The 18,611-nt window shown below is 42.3% G+C and overlaps 1 protein-coding gene across 4 annotated transcripts in view; it reads left to right on the forward strand.

The window, feature by feature from the left end:
- EMC1 (ER membrane protein complex subunit 1) overlaps positions 1-18,611 on the forward strand; it is a 32,265-nt gene that overhangs the window by 2,071 nt on the left and 11,583 nt on the right. The window contains exons 2-18 of one of the 4 annotated variants that reach the window (XM_077151079.1): positions 1,783-1,907; positions 2,567-2,632; positions 2,870-2,963; positions 3,852-3,980; positions 4,923-5,049; positions 5,707-5,856; positions 6,182-6,349; positions 6,926-6,997; positions 7,395-7,457; positions 8,110-8,232; positions 10,021-10,117; positions 10,560-10,679; positions 12,348-12,547; positions 12,696-12,845; positions 13,493-13,654; positions 14,004-14,123; positions 14,522-14,659. In XM_077151079.1, coding sequence (XP_077007194.1) covers positions 1,783-1,907; positions 2,567-2,632; positions 2,870-2,963; positions 3,852-3,980; positions 4,923-5,049; positions 5,707-5,856; positions 6,182-6,349; positions 6,926-6,997; positions 7,395-7,457; positions 8,110-8,232; positions 10,021-10,117; positions 10,560-10,679; positions 12,348-12,547; positions 12,696-12,845; positions 13,493-13,654; positions 14,004-14,123; positions 14,522-14,659 — 2,104 coding nt within the window. Of the gene's footprint in view, positions 1-1,782; positions 1,908-2,566; positions 2,633-2,869; positions 2,964-3,466; positions 3,730-3,851; positions 3,981-4,922; positions 5,050-5,706; positions 5,857-6,181; positions 6,350-6,925; positions 6,998-7,394; positions 7,458-8,109; positions 8,233-10,020; positions 10,118-10,556; positions 10,680-12,347; positions 12,548-12,695; positions 12,846-13,492; positions 13,655-14,003; positions 14,124-14,521; positions 14,660-18,611 lie in introns of those variants that run through there. The other 3 variants (XM_077151076.1, XM_077151078.1, XM_077151080.1) reach the window with 3 other exon arrangements.

Genomic DNA, 18,611 nt, shown 5'->3' on the forward strand with positions numbered 1-18,611 from the left:
AGTGAAAGTAGAGGGAAGAGTTGGATCACAAACTCATAGAAGGCAAGGATTGCACCTCTTCTCTTGTTTGTAATCTGAGTGCTTAGTCTCACTAGTAGTGAATACAGAGAGGATTGGAATGCTTGTTCTAGTGGGATTTATGCCAGGTGCCCTTTTGGATGTGTATTACTTTCCTAGGCTGCCCTAACAAATTACCACAAATTGGGTGGTTTAAAACAACAGAAATTTGTTCTTTTGCAGTTCTGGAGGCTAAAAGTCCTAAACCAAGGTGTTTCTAGGACCGTGCTCCCTCTGGGAGTTCTAGGGGTCTGGACCAGGGACCCATCTGGAGGTTGTAGGTTTCTGGAAAGTTATTCTAGTGCATGAAACACTTTTGGAATCTTATCAATTGCCCTAGGTGTTCTTTAGGATTGGCTGGAATGGTCCTGGTTGCGGGTTGCAGGTTATGATAGGTAGCAGGGTCTAATTGAAGCTTGTGTAAGGGCAACCTCCAGAGTAGCCTCTCTACTCTATTTGAACTCTGTCTGCAACTGATACTTTATTAATTACACTTCTTTTCCCCCTTCTGGTTAGGATGCTATTGTTGATCCCATAGTGCCAGGTCTGGATTCATCCCTGGGAGTCATCTCCCATGTCTCCAGGGAGACTTTCACTCTTGGATGTTGTGTCCCACGTAGCGGAGAGGGCAATAATTTCACTTGCAGATTTGGGCTTAGAGAGAGTGAGATCACATCTGAGCAACAACAGAGGTTCCCCAGAAGTACCTCTTATTCATGCCTGTAGGTAGTCTAAGCTTCGCCGCTGTCTACAAAAGCCTTGCAAGAGTATGCCTTATGATCGAGGGCATGGCCTATTGATTTGGGTATCCCTGAAGTTTGACACAGTATCAGGGGATTCCCTGATGGTAAAGTTTAATAGTTCCATATGCTTTCTCCCATCCCTCAGGGGACTTTGCCAATACTTTTTGATTATCTGCTTAATATACTCTAGGATGTATCCAGGTGTGGTAGTTAGATTCAGGTGTCAACTTGGCTAGGTGAAGGTGCCTAGTTCTATTGCTGTAGATATAAGCCAATGGCATGTGGAGCTCATCTGTCGCTGATTACATCTGCAGTTGGCTAGGAGGTATGCCTGCTGCAGTGAATGATGTTTGATTTAATTGGCTGGTGCTTCAATGAGAGAGCCCCAATGTAGCACAGCCAAAGCAGCTCAGCATACCTTATCTCAGCACTCGCAGCTCAGCCCAGGCCTTTGGAGATGCAGAAAGAAATCACCCTGGGGAGAGTTGTTGGGAACCCAGAGGCTTGGAGAGAAAGCCAGCAGAGATTACCCTGTGCCTTCCCATGTACGAAAGAACCTCAGTTGAAAGTTAGCTGCCTTTCCTCTGAAGAACTATACCTTAACTAAATCCCTTTTATTCAAAGCTAGTCTGTCTCTGGTGTGTTGCATTCAGGCAGATAGAAAACTAGAACACCAGGTATTACAATAATCTATACAGGATTAAAGGACCTCTTTCTTCTTCTGTGTTCTCTGGGCTTCAGTTGTTCAAATGAGCTATACAGATAGGTTGAGTTAGATTATGCACTACAGAAAATTTCAGTTTCAGACCAAATAAACCATTCTTCCATTGGCCTCGAAGAGTATGTGTGAACAAACATTTCTTATACATTCTAGGACAGGTATGATGGTGACAACCCCATGCATTTATTGGTCATTTTTCCAAAGCAGTTTGTGCAATGATGATTTTGGTCCCTTGTTTTCTCCCTGCACTCTTTTCCTCAGGAGGCAGCAGTATGTTGGGAAGCTCAAGTTTGCTTCCTTGGAATTTTCCCCTGGATCCAAGAAGTTGGTTGTGGCCACAGAGAAGAATGTTATTGCAGCATTAAATTCTCGCACTGGGGAGATCTGTGAGTGAACTGGGTTACCTGATTAGCTTGGGGATGGAAAGGCTCATGCTTTTGGGTCCAGAATGGCCTGTGGCTCTCAAAGACTACCTGGCTTAGTTAGGGATAGATACATTGGCCAAAAGATGCATCTTGTACAGGATTATGATACTGGTTTTTCAGTCTTGTCATCTTTGGATTTTTAATGTATTCTTATAATTGACCTTTTGTAGTTTATTACCTTCAGCCTGAGTTTGAGTGTCTTCAAATATGATATTACTGCAAAAAAATACTTTGTTTTATTCTTCAGTAAGTGTTTAGGTGCCCCTTAAGCTACCTATGCTTCCTTGACTTTTTGGTACTAAAATTATGAAAATATAACTTGCATTCACTATTTTTTCATGTGAAATTTTATGGATTTCATGTTCATTAATAAATTGGATGTGGTGGGAGTGGGGATGGGAAGTGCAGAGACTTCAGATTGGGACAGGACTGGCTCCTCTTCATATCCCCTGTGACCCACTGAGTGGTAATGGGTCACTGCCAGTGAGCTATTCTCCTTCCCTTGCCCCCCAAAAAACTGGACACTGCTTTGCAAACGAAGACCTCTTCAATTCTCTCCTGCTGTCTTCTTTGATGCCTTTCTACTGTTCACAGTAATGTTTGACTTTTGTGTTGCTCAGTGTGGCGCCATGTTGACAAGGGCACTCCAGAAGGGGCTGTGGATGCCATGCTGCTCCACGGACAGGGTAAGCAGTATTCTGCTTTGTTTCTACCAGAGTTCACTCCCTACCCCCATTCTTGGTTTCTCTTTGTATAGGATTGGGTAGGGAAAGTAGAAGGGGTGCTCTCGGCAGTAGAGGACAGGTACCTGTTTAACATTTATTTGTATCCATGAATCAGAGGTGAAGCCACTGCTCATGACCTTAGGAGGCGATAGAGCAACAATTAGGGAGGTAACTTCACCATGATCATTTCTTTTCCAGATGCAATCACTGTGTCCAATGGAGGCCGAATCATGCGTTCCTGGGAGACTAACATTGGGGGCCTGAATTGGGAGATAACCTTGGACAGTGGCAGGTAGGGGAAGAAGCCGCATTTCATCTTGGCTGAGTTAAATGCTGTACTGGAACACAGGTCTGCATGAACAGTAACTCTAGGCCTCTTGGCTTTTCTCCCAGCACCACTAAAGAGCCAAAGAGCATTAAATACCCAGTTCTTGATGTGGTTGAGCTTATGGAGCATGTGTTTGTTTAGTCAGCATTTTGTGAGCAACAGTTTAGGTGCAGAGTTTCATGCTAGGTGCATTTTTCACTCTTGTACTTGAAAGCTTTTCCTAGTCTCACCATGATTTTTTGAGTCTTGCAGTATTCTTGATATAAGAACATAAAACTTTCAGTGTTCTAATTTTTTATTTTTTTTTTATTTTTAAAGACCAACTTATGCTACTGTTATATCTTTGCTAAGGTTGTTGAAATTATGGGATCATTTGCATTAGCTTATTCATGTTCTGATAGTAATTCATTCAGGAAACATTTGGTGAGCCCCCAGGTAATGGTACACCTGTGAATATGAGACTGTTTCTGTGTTAGTGATGATGATCTCATAATAAAGGGTTGGCCAATTGCTGTGAAACCCCAGGGAAAGAAGAGAACAAGCATGGTGTTTCCCCAGGGAAAGAAGAGACGCAGCATGGTGTCCACAACACCTTCTGGGGTGCCCTTAGGAGATTCAGGATATGAGGGTGGGGTGGGGGAGATGGTTTCAGGGGAGGAGTATGGCCAAGTAGTTGAAGGCACAGTCTCTCGAGTCAGCTTAAAAAGGCAGAGCCAGGATTAGGATTCAGGTATGTTTGACCCAAAGCCTGTGTTCCTACTCAAGAAGCAACAGTGGTAGTATTCTATATTTTCTTTTCTAGATTTGGCTCTGGAGGCACTGGGTGGCGCTCACTACTTTACCTGTGCTCAGTTTTCAGGCCCTCGGGCTGGTAGGCCTGCAGGAGTCAGTGAGGTACATTGCGGTCCTGAAGAAGACCACACTTGCCCTCCATCACCTCTCCAATGGGCATCTGAAGTGGGTGGAACATCTCCCAGAAAGGTAGGCTATCTTCCTACCTGGTGATGGCTATCTTGTCCTATTCTTTGGAAGTTCCTCTTTCTTCTCAAAGGTCCAAAAGCATTGCTTTGACCGAGGCTTACCTTATTTCTGGTATAGATATAAGTCCTGAACTTCAAGAATGTGGCTACATGTAGCGTTTTCCTTTGCAGTGAGGAGAAAACTCTCAGACTGGCCACCTCAGAGATAGTTGAGCAAGGGGAAGTCACTCACTTGCTCATAGTCTTAATACTTTGGGCCTTTTGACTTCTCTTTCAAGTCAGACCCAACCTTCCATTCATATTAAGATTTGGGACAACTCAAGAAAAGCCCAGAGTAGGGGCTGAGTGAGGTTTGAGATGGTTTCTAGAGGTGTTGGTGGTAGAAAGCATTGAAGCTGGGAAGGAAAAAAGGGAGGTGGGAATAAAGGAAAGGATCTGCTTAACCACTTGTGGCTATTTGCAAAGTTTAGGGCAGAAATTAAAAACTCGAATTCCTGTGGGCCACGTGGGTAACATGGGGATGGTTGGGAATTACAGTGTGCCTGACCTGCCTCGAGGGGGCAGCATTACTCAGCTGATTGTTGCCCTGAAAGCCTGAAAGCAGGCTCAGTATTGCCAACCTCCAATTTTTTTTTTTTAAATTAGAGAAGTTGTAAGTTTTACAGAAAAATTAGATATGAGATACAGAATTCTTATATACCACCCTAGCCATATTTTAAAGAAAAGCTAGAAATCTGATTTTTACACATGATCTAAGATTTAAATGTTGACAATGAATTTAAAACAAAGCCAATCTATGTGAGTCAAACAAAACACATTTTGGGGCTGCTCATTTGTGACATCTGGTTGAGGACCTGGCAGCCTGGTTTTTGGAAGGCCCCTGAGGGATGGTCCTGTCATTTGGCTAATGCTGTTGCTCCCCACTTTTCCTTCCCTCTCCTAGTGACAGCATCCACTACCAGATGGTGCATTCCTACGGCTCTGGGGTGGTATGGGCCCTTGGCGTTGTTCCCTTCAGCCATGTGAATATTGTCAAGTTCAGCGTGGAAGATGGAGAGATTGTTCAGCAGGTGTGGTAGGGTGTCTGGCTCAAGGAGCCTTGTGGATTGGGGAGGGAAGTTGATAGAACCCTTCTTTCCTGGGGACCGAGGAACTTAGCTGGGCATATCTAAAAACCATTTATGGTCTCTGGTTCTCATCACCTGTTGACTGACTTCTCCTCAGCAAGCATTTAATAATAATTCCTAAATGCATGTGGTGCTCTTCTGGGGTAGTTGAAACAATTACATAAATCTAGTCATTGCCTTTAAGTATCTTACAAAACAATGTTATAAAATAATGATGGTGGGTGGGCCACGGTGGCTCAGTGGCAGAGTTCTTGCCTGCCATGCTGGAGATCAGGGTTTGATTCCCAGTACCTGCCCTTGTAAAAAAAAAAGAAAAAATGATGGCAAGCCACATATGGTAAATACAGTAGAGAAATGCTTATCTGAAGTGTCAGGTATTGAAAATCATCTGGTATATTTTCCCATGATGAGAAAGAAAACTGCTTTGCTTTAGTTTTGGAGGCTCTCAGGAGGCTGAGAGGATGAAAAGGATTCCTTTGGAACCAACCAGGAAGAAACTTTGAGCTTAGGACCCCCTGGTGGAATATTGCCAGTGATATTACTGATAGGGAAATGTAAATGTCTTTCAAGAGCCTTCTGTTAGAATATTTTGTCCTGTAGGTCAGGGTTTCGACTCCATGGCTGAAAAGTCTCACTGGAGCCTGTGGTGTGGTGGATGAGGCTGTCTTGGTGTGCCCTGATCCAAGCTCACATTCCCTTCAAACTTTGGCCCTGGAGACAGAGTGGGAGTTGAGGCAGATCCCACTGCAGGTGAGAGGCTAGAACTGCTTCCTCTGGCTTGAGGTACTGCTTTTGGGCCTTAGAAAGCTTGTTCTGATTCTCCTGGAAGGTCTTTTTTCTACTGTCATTGCTTCCTTCTTGAGCTTTGGCAGTCACTGGAAGAAGTTCAGGCCTCTGGCTGAACTCGTGAAAGGGGAAGTGAACCACTGTCCCCTTTGGGGAACCTGAGTGGGAACCTCTGGAGCGACTTGATATGACCTAGTTACTTTCAATAGCAAAGTTGGGCAGATGCTGCAAGCCTGGGGTGATCAGTGACTTGTGAGCTTCTAGCCTAATCCTTCTTCTATCTTCTCAGTCTTTTGACTTAGAGTTTGGAAGTGGATTCCAACCCCGGATCCTGGCCACACAGCCCAACCCAGTGGATCCCTCTCGGGCCCAATTCTTTCTGCAGTTGTCCCCGAGCCACTTTGCTCTGCTGCACTATCATCACGGGGTCCTGAGTCTGCTCAAAAACTTCCCACAGGTAATGGCAGGCAGTTTGGCTTCCTAGAGGATTCAGGAGGAGCTAGACAAGATATGAATGCTAGAAGCCTTGTAGCTTCTGTTTTCAGCTGTAGGTGCAATGGGGCCCCCTCTATTCTCAATTGCCCTGGCAAGTATGCTCCAAAGTCTGGAGATACTTGCTTTTAATGCTCAAAGTGATTATATTTTCCCATAAATGGTTTGAGAGCAGACCCTTAGGAGCAAAAATGGATATTTTTTCTCTTGAGAGTCATAAAGAATCAATAAAGTAAAACTAGTATCATCATCTGAGACCACCAGAAAGTGGGGATGTAAACTAGAGCTTCTTTGTAGATATAGAGAGCATTGTGGCATTTAGGATTGACCTAGCCAGTGCTGGAGGTAGGGGAGAGTTCTTTTATCATCTATAAATGCAACAGAGGCCTCTCTCTGCTTCAGATGCCCTGGCAAATATTTTGCAAAGTCTGGAGCACTTTCAATTCCAAGGCCAAGGGCCTTCTTTGTAGAGATGACCCTCTGTAAGGCGACTGGGTAACATAGGTCCCAATTAGGAAATAACACATTGCTTTTTCCCTAGACTGTCTTAGTGAGCTTTGCTACCACTGGGGAGAAGACAGTAGCTGCAATTATGACCTGTCGAAATGAAGCAGTGAGTATTGAGAATAATGGTTGGTACGTGGGGTTTTCCTTCCTTGTCTCTGCCAGGCTCTAGTGGATGTCTCTACCAGGTGCCCTGAGAATCTGAAATCGGGGCTTATTTGCCTGGTCAGTTTGAACCCTGGGGTTCAGGGGACTGTTGAGAAATAAGTTCTCACTTCATCTGTAGAGCTTTCTGCGTATACTATTTTCCCCCAGGAATGAGACCTTAATATTACAACCTGGCTTTCATCTTGGTCTCGTAAAGGTTGTAGAGGCTTGGTGGGCAAGGGTAAGAAATGAGATTTGCCTTCTCCCAAGCACTGAGAAGATAGACATGAAAGCTTTATTTTGGTGAATGTGAAGTGACTCTTTGGCTAAATTTTCTCCTTTCCTTCTTTTTCCCCTAGCAGAAACCTAGCATTTCTGAAGATGGGTCAACAGTGAGCTTTTTGGAGAAGTCTAGTCCAAAGGTAGAGTATGACATTGCTTGGTTACATTAGACCTAAAGACGCAGGCGGCCACTCAGGGAAGTTAGAGGAGCAGCTTAAGCTTTCAGCAGGTTTCCTAGAGTTCCCACCTTCAAGTGGAGTTTTCTAAGTACTGTAAATTAGAGGATAGCTCTCAATATTTTTTAGTTGGGAGATTAGGAGGTTGAATCCTTAGAATCTGTTCTTGACCAGTTTTTCCTCTGGGCCTTGGTTTCCCCATTTCTTTTGGTAGGGTTAAGTGATGGTCTGTATAGTTGCACTGAAGCAGAAGTGTGGGATCCTGGCATAGGTTTCTGCTGAGGATTCATGTCCTTAGCTTTTCTTAAGGGTATTGTGATTTCCCTTCCTTCTGCCATGGTCTTAGTTTTTTTTGGACAGTCTCTGCTATACTGTGTTGACTTCCTTTTAAAATAAGCATAGTAGTTATAATTTTATTTTATTTGCTCAGGTACCTTCTTCTGGTCTCAGGATTGAACTTTCTTCTTTTTTTTTTTTTCTTCTTTGCACATATTTACATATTTCCTCTTCTGGCCTGGCTCCTTCTCTAGGGTGTTTGCCTGCTCCAATCCTTGGATTTCCTTGGGACTTTCCTTGGGGGATGCCTTTAGTTGCCTCTTGTTCTCTCTACCCTTAGGGCTCCCTGACCTGCTTCAACCAGACCTACAGCATTAACCTCTACTTAGTGGAGACAGGCCGGCGGCTGCTGGATACCACGATCACAGTTAGCCTGGAGCAGAACAGCACTCGGCCTGAGCGAGTGAGTCCCAGCCTTTGTCTTCAGACTTTTCAGCCTAGGCTCCCTTTTCTCAGGGCCAGAACATGTGTCCTGGATCAAGGCTCTCTGGACATGGATTCTAGTTCTCCCTAAGCCATTGGTTGTCATAAATCCCTATGAGTCGAATCAGTATTATTTTTGTTGAGTTATCACTGTATATACCCTCCCAGCGGTCTCATGAAATGGTTATTACTGATCTCATTTTATAAATGAGGAAACTGTGGCCTAACAAGATACAGTACCCTGCTCAGAGTCACATAGCTAGTAAGAGGTATTGCTGGTTAATTGACACCATAAGTACATGGAACCTTGAGTAGGGCATGAGATTTGTAGGTTTGTCCAGAGTGATGCCTCGATAAATCCCAGAAGGATTTGAAAAGTGAATAAAAAAGTATTTGCTAAGTCCCCTTGGGGGAATGATGAGAAAGGGGAAAATTCAACTTCCCAAGTGGAGAATTCTTGATATTCTCACAAGCAGTGGGGACAACCAAAGCAATAGGTTGAGTCCCCAATCTTGGGGTTTGTTCATATGAAACTTAACCCCACAAAGGATAGGCTAAGCCTACTTAAAATTAGGCGTAAGAGTCACCCCCAAGAGAACCTCTTTTGTTGCTCAGATGTGGCCTCTCTCTCTCAGCCAACACGACAAGCAAACTCATTGCCCTCCCCCTCTCTACATGGGACATGACTCCCACGTGTGTCGATCTTCCTGGCAGCATGGGACAGAAATCCTAGAATGAGCTGGGAATCAGCACCAAGGGATTGAGAAAACCTTCTTGACCAAAAAGGGGAAGAGAGAAATGAGACAAAATAAAGTGTCAATGGCTGAGAGATTCTAAACAGAGTTGAGAGGTTACCCTGGAGGTTATTCTTATGCATTAAATAGATACCACCTTTTTAGTTAAGGCGTAACAGAGAGGCTGGAGGGAAGTACCTGAAAATGTAGAGCTGTGTTCCAGGAGCCATGTTTCTTGAAGATGGTTGTATAATGATAGTCACAATGTGACTGTGTGACTGTGAAAACCTAGTGTCTGATGCTCCTTTTATCTACCTTATCGCCAGACGGGTAAAATATCTGGATTAAAAATAAATAAATAATAGGGGAACAATGTTAGAATAAATTGAGTAGATTGAAATGCTAATTAATGATCAATGAAAGGGAGGGGTAAGGGGTGTGGTATGTATGAATTTTTTTCTGTTTTCTTTTTATTTCTTTTTCTGAATTGATGCAAATGTTCTAAGAAATGATCATGATGAATATATAACTATGTGATGAAAGAAGAAAAGGAATGTTCATATTGTATGCTTATTGGTTTTATTAATAAAAATTAAAAAAGAGGTATTGCTGGGATTCTTACTTAGGTCTGTCTGAGCCCAAAGCATACATTACCTAGTATTGCCTCACTGTACATTTAGTTAAGTCCTTGAGCCTCTCTGAACTGTGACTTCTTCATCTCTAAAATGTTAAGATTAATCCTGGTCTACTGCTTGTTTTGTGGGGTATGACTGGAGCACAGGTGAATGAGGTGGAGCCATGACCTCCTCAGGTTCCCCCATAGAGAGGTCTGAGCCAGAGCCCAGCACCACTGTTGTCTGGGCTCCTAAGAATATGTATTCTCTTACTGAAGTTTAAGTAATACCTATATTGTTTAGACATGAATTAATACCATGACCTAGACTGTATTCCTAAAGCTTTGTATTTTGACATCTGTACTGTGAGAGGATTTGGATTTTCACTGACTGCTGTGGTCTGACTCTTTGGCTTTGTAGTTGTACATTCAGGTGTTCTTGAAGAAGGATGATTCTGTGGGCTACCGGGCCTTGTTACAGACAGAGGATCATTTGCTGCTTTTCCTGCAGCAGCTGGGTGAGTGGACCTCATTCAACTCATTTTATTTTATTTTATTTTTTGCAGATCTTTCCATGAGCTCTGATCAGACTGTTTTTTGAGGGTTGTAGACAGGCTTCTGGGAAACAGTCATTGGAGTTTACTCTGAGGATGTTTTTCCAGAGTTATCTTTTAAATAATTCCTCAGCATTCTAGGGTAGATATAGAATGTTCTCTCTTGACCTCTTAATTCCAGCCCTTTGCTAAGCCATTTCTATTTTTTTTTTTACAAGTGCTGTGGTGGTCCTTGAGCCACCTAGAATAGCTCCCTAGAAGATTGGGGAAGGCAGACTTGGCCTTTTTTTTTTCTTCGGCATAGTCCAAGAATCAAACCCAGGCCCCCCGAATGGAAGGCGAGCATTCTACCACGAATCACCTGTGTACCCAGCCTTGGCCTTTTAAACCTAGTTTTCTATAGCAGGGAAGGTGGTGCTGTGGAGCCGTGAGGAGTCACTGGCAGAAGTGGTGTGTCTAGAAATGGTGGATCTTCCCCTGACTGGGGCACAGGCTGAGCTGGAAGGAGAATTTGGAAAGAAGGCAGGTATGAAGCTAAGAGATTGGGACAGCAGAGTTGCTGGGGTGGGGGGATGCTCTGGGAATGAGTTTGTTAGTTGGCCATAAGTAACACTGATGTATGGTGTCCAGAATGTCAGTCTTTTCTGAATTAGCTCAATAACCCATTTTCAGTGCTTTTGTGGCCATAGAGTTTATATGTAAATCATTTTTTTTTCCTGAAAGGAATGAACTTTAAATTCCTCTAGGAAAAAAAAAATCTTAAGAACTTAATATAGTAACAGCTATTATTGTCTCATTATCTGTAATTGTCAGGTACTGTGTCAGGCACTTTATACCCATTGTCCCCAAAGTGACAGCCATGTGCTTCTAGGGAAAGATGATTGAGTTGTCCTGGGTATTGCAGGAATGGCCCAGTGTTCCCTGAAGCGGGCACAGACCCACCCTCTGGGATGGGCTTGATTAGCACTCTACTCTGACTCAGTCCTGCTTCCTACCTCTCTCCGTTCCATTCATTCAGCCATCCAGACCCCAGATTTATTGAGGTCCACTCTGGGCCAGGCACACTGCTAGGCATTGCAAGTTTTCTTAAGCTGAGGATTAATTTGAATTTACTGTTTATTTTTGCTACCTGGATCCAGCAATTCAAGGTAAAACCTGCTTCTTGCTGCCATGTTGCTCATTGCCTGCCCACACAGCTAGCTTTTGGTTAATTAATTTTCCTGACTTGCATCCATGAGGTACATACCTATGTGTGTGCGTGGGACTGCTCTGTTTGTGACTTGTCCAGTATGCCTGCCACTGCTCTTTTCCTTGCGCTGAGGTCAGTGGAAAATAGGATAAGCAAAAGCACTACTCCTTTTTAATGAGCATATACCATGTACAGGCAACGTGCTAAGTCCTAGATGTAAACCACATCATCCAATCTTTGCAATGGCCCTAAAGAGTACATACTGTTATACAGATGAGGAACCAGAGACAAAAATGTTAAGTAAATTTCCCAAGGTCACACAATTAGTAAGTAGTGAAGCTGGGATTTTAATCCAGGTCTGCCAAACTCCATAACCCATGCTCTTTACCATGCTGCCTTGCATCTGTGACCAAATCTATCCTAAGGAGGAGAATTGAGGCATGGTGGCCTCATTGATAGAGAATCAGGGATAGAGTGGATGGATGATAGATAGCCTTGGGAATTGGTTGTAAGTAGGTCTGTTGGGTGTAGGTTAAACAGTAGATAAAGTCTGAATGAAGCATGGGAAATGGAAGTAACCATTCATGATCTATATACATTACACCCCTAAACCCCCGTACCTGTACCTCTTCTGGTTTTGTCATGGCAACTAGAAGCCTTCCTATGGCCATTCTGGATGTGGGACTGTGGGGGAGACATTCACAGCATGGCTGTTTCTTGCATGGCTGATCCCTGAATTCTTAGTCTCCTCTTCCAAGGTTCCAGGGAGGTGAAGTAGTGAGAGCCAGGTAAGTAGGATTTGAAAGTTCCTGCATGGCTATACCTGAGTGTGAGACTGTTGGCATCAAACATAAAATTTCCCCTTGGATTTGTAGTCTGGGATTGACTTTGCTCCACAGGAGAGGGAGAGATTCCCTCCTTGGGAAAAGCAAGTATCCCCTTGCTGGAAACATCTGATCTTTTAAGGAGTGGGCTTCAACTGCATTACCTTTTCCTTGACACCAGATGGCTTGCTGGGGATGTTCCTGAAACGTCTTTCGTCTCAGCTTATCCTGCTGCAGGCTTGGACAGCTCACCTCTGGAAAATGTTTTATGATGCTCGGAAGCCCCGGAGTCAGATTAAGAATGAGATCAACATTGACACCCTGGCCAGAGATGAATTCAACCTCCAGAAGATGATGGTAATGGTAACAGCCTCAGGCAAGGTGAGAAGGGCTTAAGCCCCACAAACCTTTTTCAGTTGAGGTATAGGAAACAAAAAGGATAGCAATGGTTCTCATTTTTAAGGATTAGAATTAGTTCTTTGGTTTGTCTTGCAAATAGTAAGCCAAGTATTTGTTTTTCTTCTTGCAGCTTTTTGGCATTGAGAGCAGCTCTGGCACCATCCTGTGGAAACAATATCTCCCCAATGTCAAGCCAGACTCGTCCTTTAAACTGATGGTCCAGAGAACTACTGCTCATTTCCCCCATCCCCCACAATGTACCCTCCTGGTAAAAGACAAGGTGAGGCCATCCACCTCTGATTTGAGCCAAAGTTGGTGTGGCTTTTTTGGTGTTTTATAGTTTGCATCTCTCTCCAAGGCCCTTGGAATTCTGTAAGAATTAAAGGGGGTCATTCAAGGGTTAGAGATCAGTTTCTTGTTTGGGTGGAGGAACCATCCAGCACTGATGTGGAATTGACTAGGAAGTAGGTGTAACTTCACCAGATACATAGTAGCCACTCTCTATCTTCCAAAGTGTAGGCTGTTTTCTCTTCTCTCAGAGGGGACACAAAGTTATTTATATCTCTGCCTCCTAGAATTAGAAGGGATATTTTTGGATTCATTCTGGCATTATTGGGAAGGGCACTTGTTCGATTTTCTTCTGAAATAGCTGCCTTGGGATTGCTGAACTGCTATTTGATCTTTTTATTTGTTCCTCAGCATGTCCATTTCTTGGTTATGTTTGGAACCTGAGATAGTTTGACTTTTTTCCTTTAGACATTATCATAGGGGACCGTTCACTTTCAGCCAAGAATTTCTTTACCACAATGATGGCAAAGACTAGGAAATCCCTCACAGTTGAGTTGAAATCCTGGCCTTCCAGATTTACTGTTAGGATTTGCATTCTTTTTATGTTGGTGGAGTCTAATAGTTTGTTTGTCATTTTAGGAGACAGGAATGAGTTCTCTCTATGTCTTTAATCCCATTTTTGGGAAGTGGAGTCAGGTGGCTCCCCCAGTACTGAAGCGCCCCATTTTGCAGTCTTTGCTTCTACCCATCATGGATCAAGACTATGCCAAGGTGTTGCTGTTAATAGATGATGAGTACAAGGTACTGTATCTTCAGAGTGGAATGGAGAATGTCCATATAGAGTTGGATATGAGGGAAGGGTTAGTAGGTCAAAGATGGAGCACTGTCTGGAGTTAGCACACATTTGTGCTCTAAATGGTTCCTAAGTGACTTGATTGCTGTCTGTGTACTTGTAAAACTGAAGTTCTTCACAGAACTAAATTTATGCCCTAAAGTGAGTTCAGTACCTATTTTTATTCCTTTGAGATTTCTTGTTTTATTCTTAAGGCTTTCTTTGATGGGGAGACAGTAATGAGTCTTAGGAAACTGGGCTTAGAGATTCTTAACTCTTTCCTTTATTTATTTTCTTGGGCTATGTGGATTTTACAAGGTCACAGCTTTCCCAGCCACTCGGAATGTCTTGCGACAACTACATGAGCTTGCCCCCTCCATCTTCTTCTATTTGGTGGATGCAGAGCAGGGACGGCTATGTGGATATCGACTGCGAAAGGTAGGGAAGGGACCCTGTACTCGGCTGGCAGGGTCCTTTGTAGGAGGGATTGTGGGTGGGTATTTGGCTAAGATGCAAATTATGCTACTCATTCAATTGCTAACTTAGATGTCCATAATCTAAGCCAGTCATTTGCTCATACTTATTGAGCAGCTGCACCTGGCAGATATGGTTCTAGGTGCTAGGAATATAGCAGTGCACAAGAGACAGTCTTCAACACTTCTTCACAAATAGATCTTTTTTTTTACATTCCCTGAATGAAAATTGATCTGTGCATCTTACAGCACAAAGGCCCAAATAATGAACTGCAGGATCTGAAATACAGTTGTAGCTACACAAGTCCTGCAGTTCATTATGTCTCCTGATGACAAGTGTTGGCTCTTTTGCCCCTGCCCTAGGATCTCACCACTGAACTGAGTTGGGAGCTGACCATTCCCTCAGAAGTACAGCGGATTGTCAAAGTGAAGGGGAAGCGCAGCAGCGAGCACGTCCACTCCCAAGGCCGGGTGATGGGGGACCGCAGTGTGCTCTACAAGGTATGGCAGGGCAGTCTGGCATAGAGTAAGGGCTTTGGAATCAGGAAAGGGTTTCAATCAGGCATTCTGGCTCTAGGACTTGTTAGATATATGACCTTGGGTAGTTTCATCCCATTGAGACTTAATTTTATTGTCTGTAAAGTGGGCACAGTAGTGTACCCTCCTCCTGGAGTTGTACTGATCACATGAGGTAGTCTTTGCACAGTACCTGGAATATGGTAGCTACTCAGTGGATGCTAGCTATTATTACTAGTGATAGTAGTAATTCCAGGTTACATCTTAGTTGATCCATCAGAAACTCTGTCCCTGTGATCCAATACTCTATTTAGTGGCAAAGGGAGGGTGACAAGAAAGGTGAATAATGGGCTGCAAAACTATCCTGTGAGATAATATAAACACAATAGTAATAAGTATTAATTATACTCTTTGGTAGAGCAGAAACTGAGTTGGAGTGCACAATAAGACCAAGGAACTCAACAGTGAAGCTGCTCCACTAAGGCAGGAAAGCAGTGCAAGCCTAGAGTTGAACTGCTGAAGTTCAGATTTGGCTCTGCCACAGACTAGCTGTTCATTGTGGGAACTTACTTAGGTTTCCTAAACTGTTTGCATCAATATGATGAGGATGGTAGTATCTACTTCAAAGAATTGTTTCAAGGATTAGTAATATATAATGTGATTAGAAGAGTGCCTGCCATTATTGTTAATCCACTTGAGTTCTTCTTTATGGACACTCTATGTGGCTGTGGGCTGCTTTACTTGTTCAGAATGACCAAAGTAAGAGAAATTCTGAAGTACACACTGACTTGTATGAGGAAAATATATTTATTATCTAATTTTACCTTAAAATGGGATACTTGTGTTTCCTATGCTAAAAAGAATACTAGCTAGGAGTAGGGCTTTTTGGATTCATATTTATTAATTAATGCACATGTTTTAGGTTATTTTTATATATTTATTTTTTTGCACGGGCAGGCACTGGGAAACGAACCTGGGTCTCCAGCATGTCAGGCAAGAATTCTGCCACTGAGCCACTGTTGCACCGTCCTAGGTTATTTTTTAATAGTTGGTTAATAGCTTGTTCTCTTGTAATAGAGTTTCTACCTGACAAGTTTTTCTTAAACACAAAAAAATAACATTGCACAAACTATGCTTTAACAATTTTTTCAGAAATCAAAATGAAGTAAAAGGTTCACAGTAGTCCTGTCATCCTAATGAATTGAACAGTTTTCACTTTTCCACATTAGGTTAATCTTTTTTCAATAAACTTTTTATTTTGACAGAATTTTAGATTTACAGAAAAGTTGTAAAAGAACTATAGACAATTCCCTTATACCCTTTACCTAGTTTCTCCTAGCTGACCATGGTACATTTGTCTAAATGAAGAAACTGACATTGGTACATCATTATTAGCCAAACTCCAGACTTGATTTAGATTTCACCAGTGTTTTCAGTAATGTCATTTTTCTATCCCAGGATCTAATCTCAGAGATTAGAATGCATTGCATTCAGTTGTTATGTTTCCTTAGTGTCTCCTCTGGTCTGTGGCAATTTCTCAGTTTTTCCTTGTTTTTCAAGACCAAGATAGTTTGAAGGAGTACTGGTCACGTATTTTGTAGAATGTCCCTCCATTTAGTGCATTTGATGCTTTTTTCATGGTTAGACTTGGTTTTTGGAAAAAATACTGCAGAGGTGATACAGCAAATATTTTTTGAGTGCTAGCTGGATGGTAGGTACCCTTTTAGGCACTAGGATGCATCAATGAACAAAATAGACAGAATGCCCTGCAGGAGAGGCTAATAGTATAGGAAAATAAATATGAAAATTACATAGAATTTTAGAAGATGATCATTTCTGTGGAAAAAATAGAGCAAGGGAATGGGAACGGGATGCAGTTTGAAACAGGGTTAATAACAGAGGGTCTTATCACTGGGACACTTAAGTGAAGACTTGGAGGAAAGAGGAAGTGAGTTATATCTGGGGGAAGAGCCTTTCAGACAGAAAAGCTGAGCATGCCTGGTGTGTTCAAGGAATAGCAACATGGGTAGTGTGATGGAACAGAGTGAAAGAGGAGGTGAGTTGGAGAGTTGAGGTCAGAATTGGGACAGGGCCAGATCACATTGAGCCAAGGAATAATATAAATGAGGTTTAGCAGGTTCACTCAGTATACTATATTGAGACTAGATTGTAGAGGGAAGCAAGGAGGAAGAAAACCAAAAAGACCAATTAAGCTGTTGTAGTAATCCTGGGGAGCTGAGGTAGCTTAAACTAGGTTGGTAGCAGTGGAGGTGGTAAGAAAGGGATCAGATTTGGATAATTTTGGAGGTAGAGTCAACGGGATGTGCTGATGGGTATGATGTGGTATATGTGTTAGAGAGAGAAAAGAGTCAAGAGCATAAAAAGATTTTAGGTCTGAGATACTGGAAGCATAGAATTGCTATTAGCAGAGGGGAAGACAGAGGGAGAAGTAGGTTTTAGGTGGGGTGTAGATCAAGAATTCACTTTGGGGCGTAAGTTTTGAGAGGCATCTAAGAGAGATACTGAGATGGCAGTTTGATAGTCACGTCTGGAAATCAGGGGAGAGGTCTGGCTCAGTTACATAAATATGGGCATTCACCCATACATGGTGTTAAAGTAATGAGATTGGTTGAAATAACCAAGAGAGCAAGGGTAGATAGAAACATCCACAGTCTAAGCTCCTCTAAGGTTCATTCCATCCTTAAGAGAGGGAAATGAGTAGGAACCAGCAAAAGAGACTGAGAGGGTGTGGTCAGTAAGGCAGAACAAAACCAGGGGAGTGGGGTGTCCTTGAAGCCAAATGGAGAAAGTGTTTCAAGGAGAGAGTAAGATCACCTGTGTCACCAGTAAGTTAAATGAGATGAGGACTGAGAATCATCCATTGGATTTAATAATAGGAAGGACACTGGTGACCTGGATTACTGTTGCTTTGTAGTAAGCTTTGAAATCTTTGTTCTTTTTCAAGATTGTTTGGCTAATATGGGTCACTTTCAATTCTATATGAATTTTAGAATCAGCTTGTCAATTTCCACAAAAATATCAGCTGGGATTCTTACAGAAATTGTGATGACTTTGTAGATCAGTTTAGGGAGTATTACCGTCTAAACAATGTTAAGTTTTTCTGACCCATGAACATAGGATGTTTTGCCATTTATTTAGGTCTTCTTTAATTTCTTTCAACAATGATTTATAGTTTTCAGAGTATAAGTTTTGTACTTTTGTTAAATTTATTCCTTAGTATTTTTCTTTTTTTGATGCTATTATGAGTAGAATTATTTCATTAATGTCATTTTTGAATTGTTAATTGCAAGTGTATAGATATACAATTGATTTTTGTGTATTGAACTTATATCCTACAATCTTGATAATATTAGTTCCTACAATTTCCTAATGGATTCTTTCAAATTTTTTATATAAGATCATGTCATCTACAAATAGAGATATTTTTATTTGTTATTCTCCAAGATGGATTGCAATTAACAATTGGAAAATGACATTAATAAACTTTTTCTTGACTAATTGCACACAGGTGACCTTGAAAAGAAGAGTTTTGGTGGGGAGAATAACACTGCAGGAGCAATACGCTTATGCCAGTGAGGCAGCAAACCTGAAATTACTTGGTTTACCATTTGCAAACTCTGTGACTTGAGCAAGTATCTTAACTTCTTTAAGACTTTTTTCATTTGGGAAATGTGAATATTAGTTACTTCACAAGGTTGTTTAACGGAGTAAATGAATTGATATATACAAAACACCTAGCATGGCAGTCAGAACCCAGTGGACACTAAATGAGCACAGTGATGATGAACTCTAAATATGAAGCTGTCTTAACAGAAAACCCACTTCCTCTGCCTGGCCAGAGAGCTCCAAGCTTGCCTCATAGTATGGGGCTCATAGAGTAGTGACACTCATGATATCCATCATGGGTTTGAAGGAG

The sequence above is a fragment of the Tamandua tetradactyla genome, chromosome 2 (genome assembly GCF_023851605.1).
Source record: "Tamandua tetradactyla isolate mTamTet1 chromosome 2, mTamTet1.pri, whole genome shotgun sequence".
In the NCBI taxonomy this organism is placed as follows: Eukaryota; Metazoa; Chordata; class Mammalia; order Pilosa; family Myrmecophagidae; genus Tamandua; species Tamandua tetradactyla.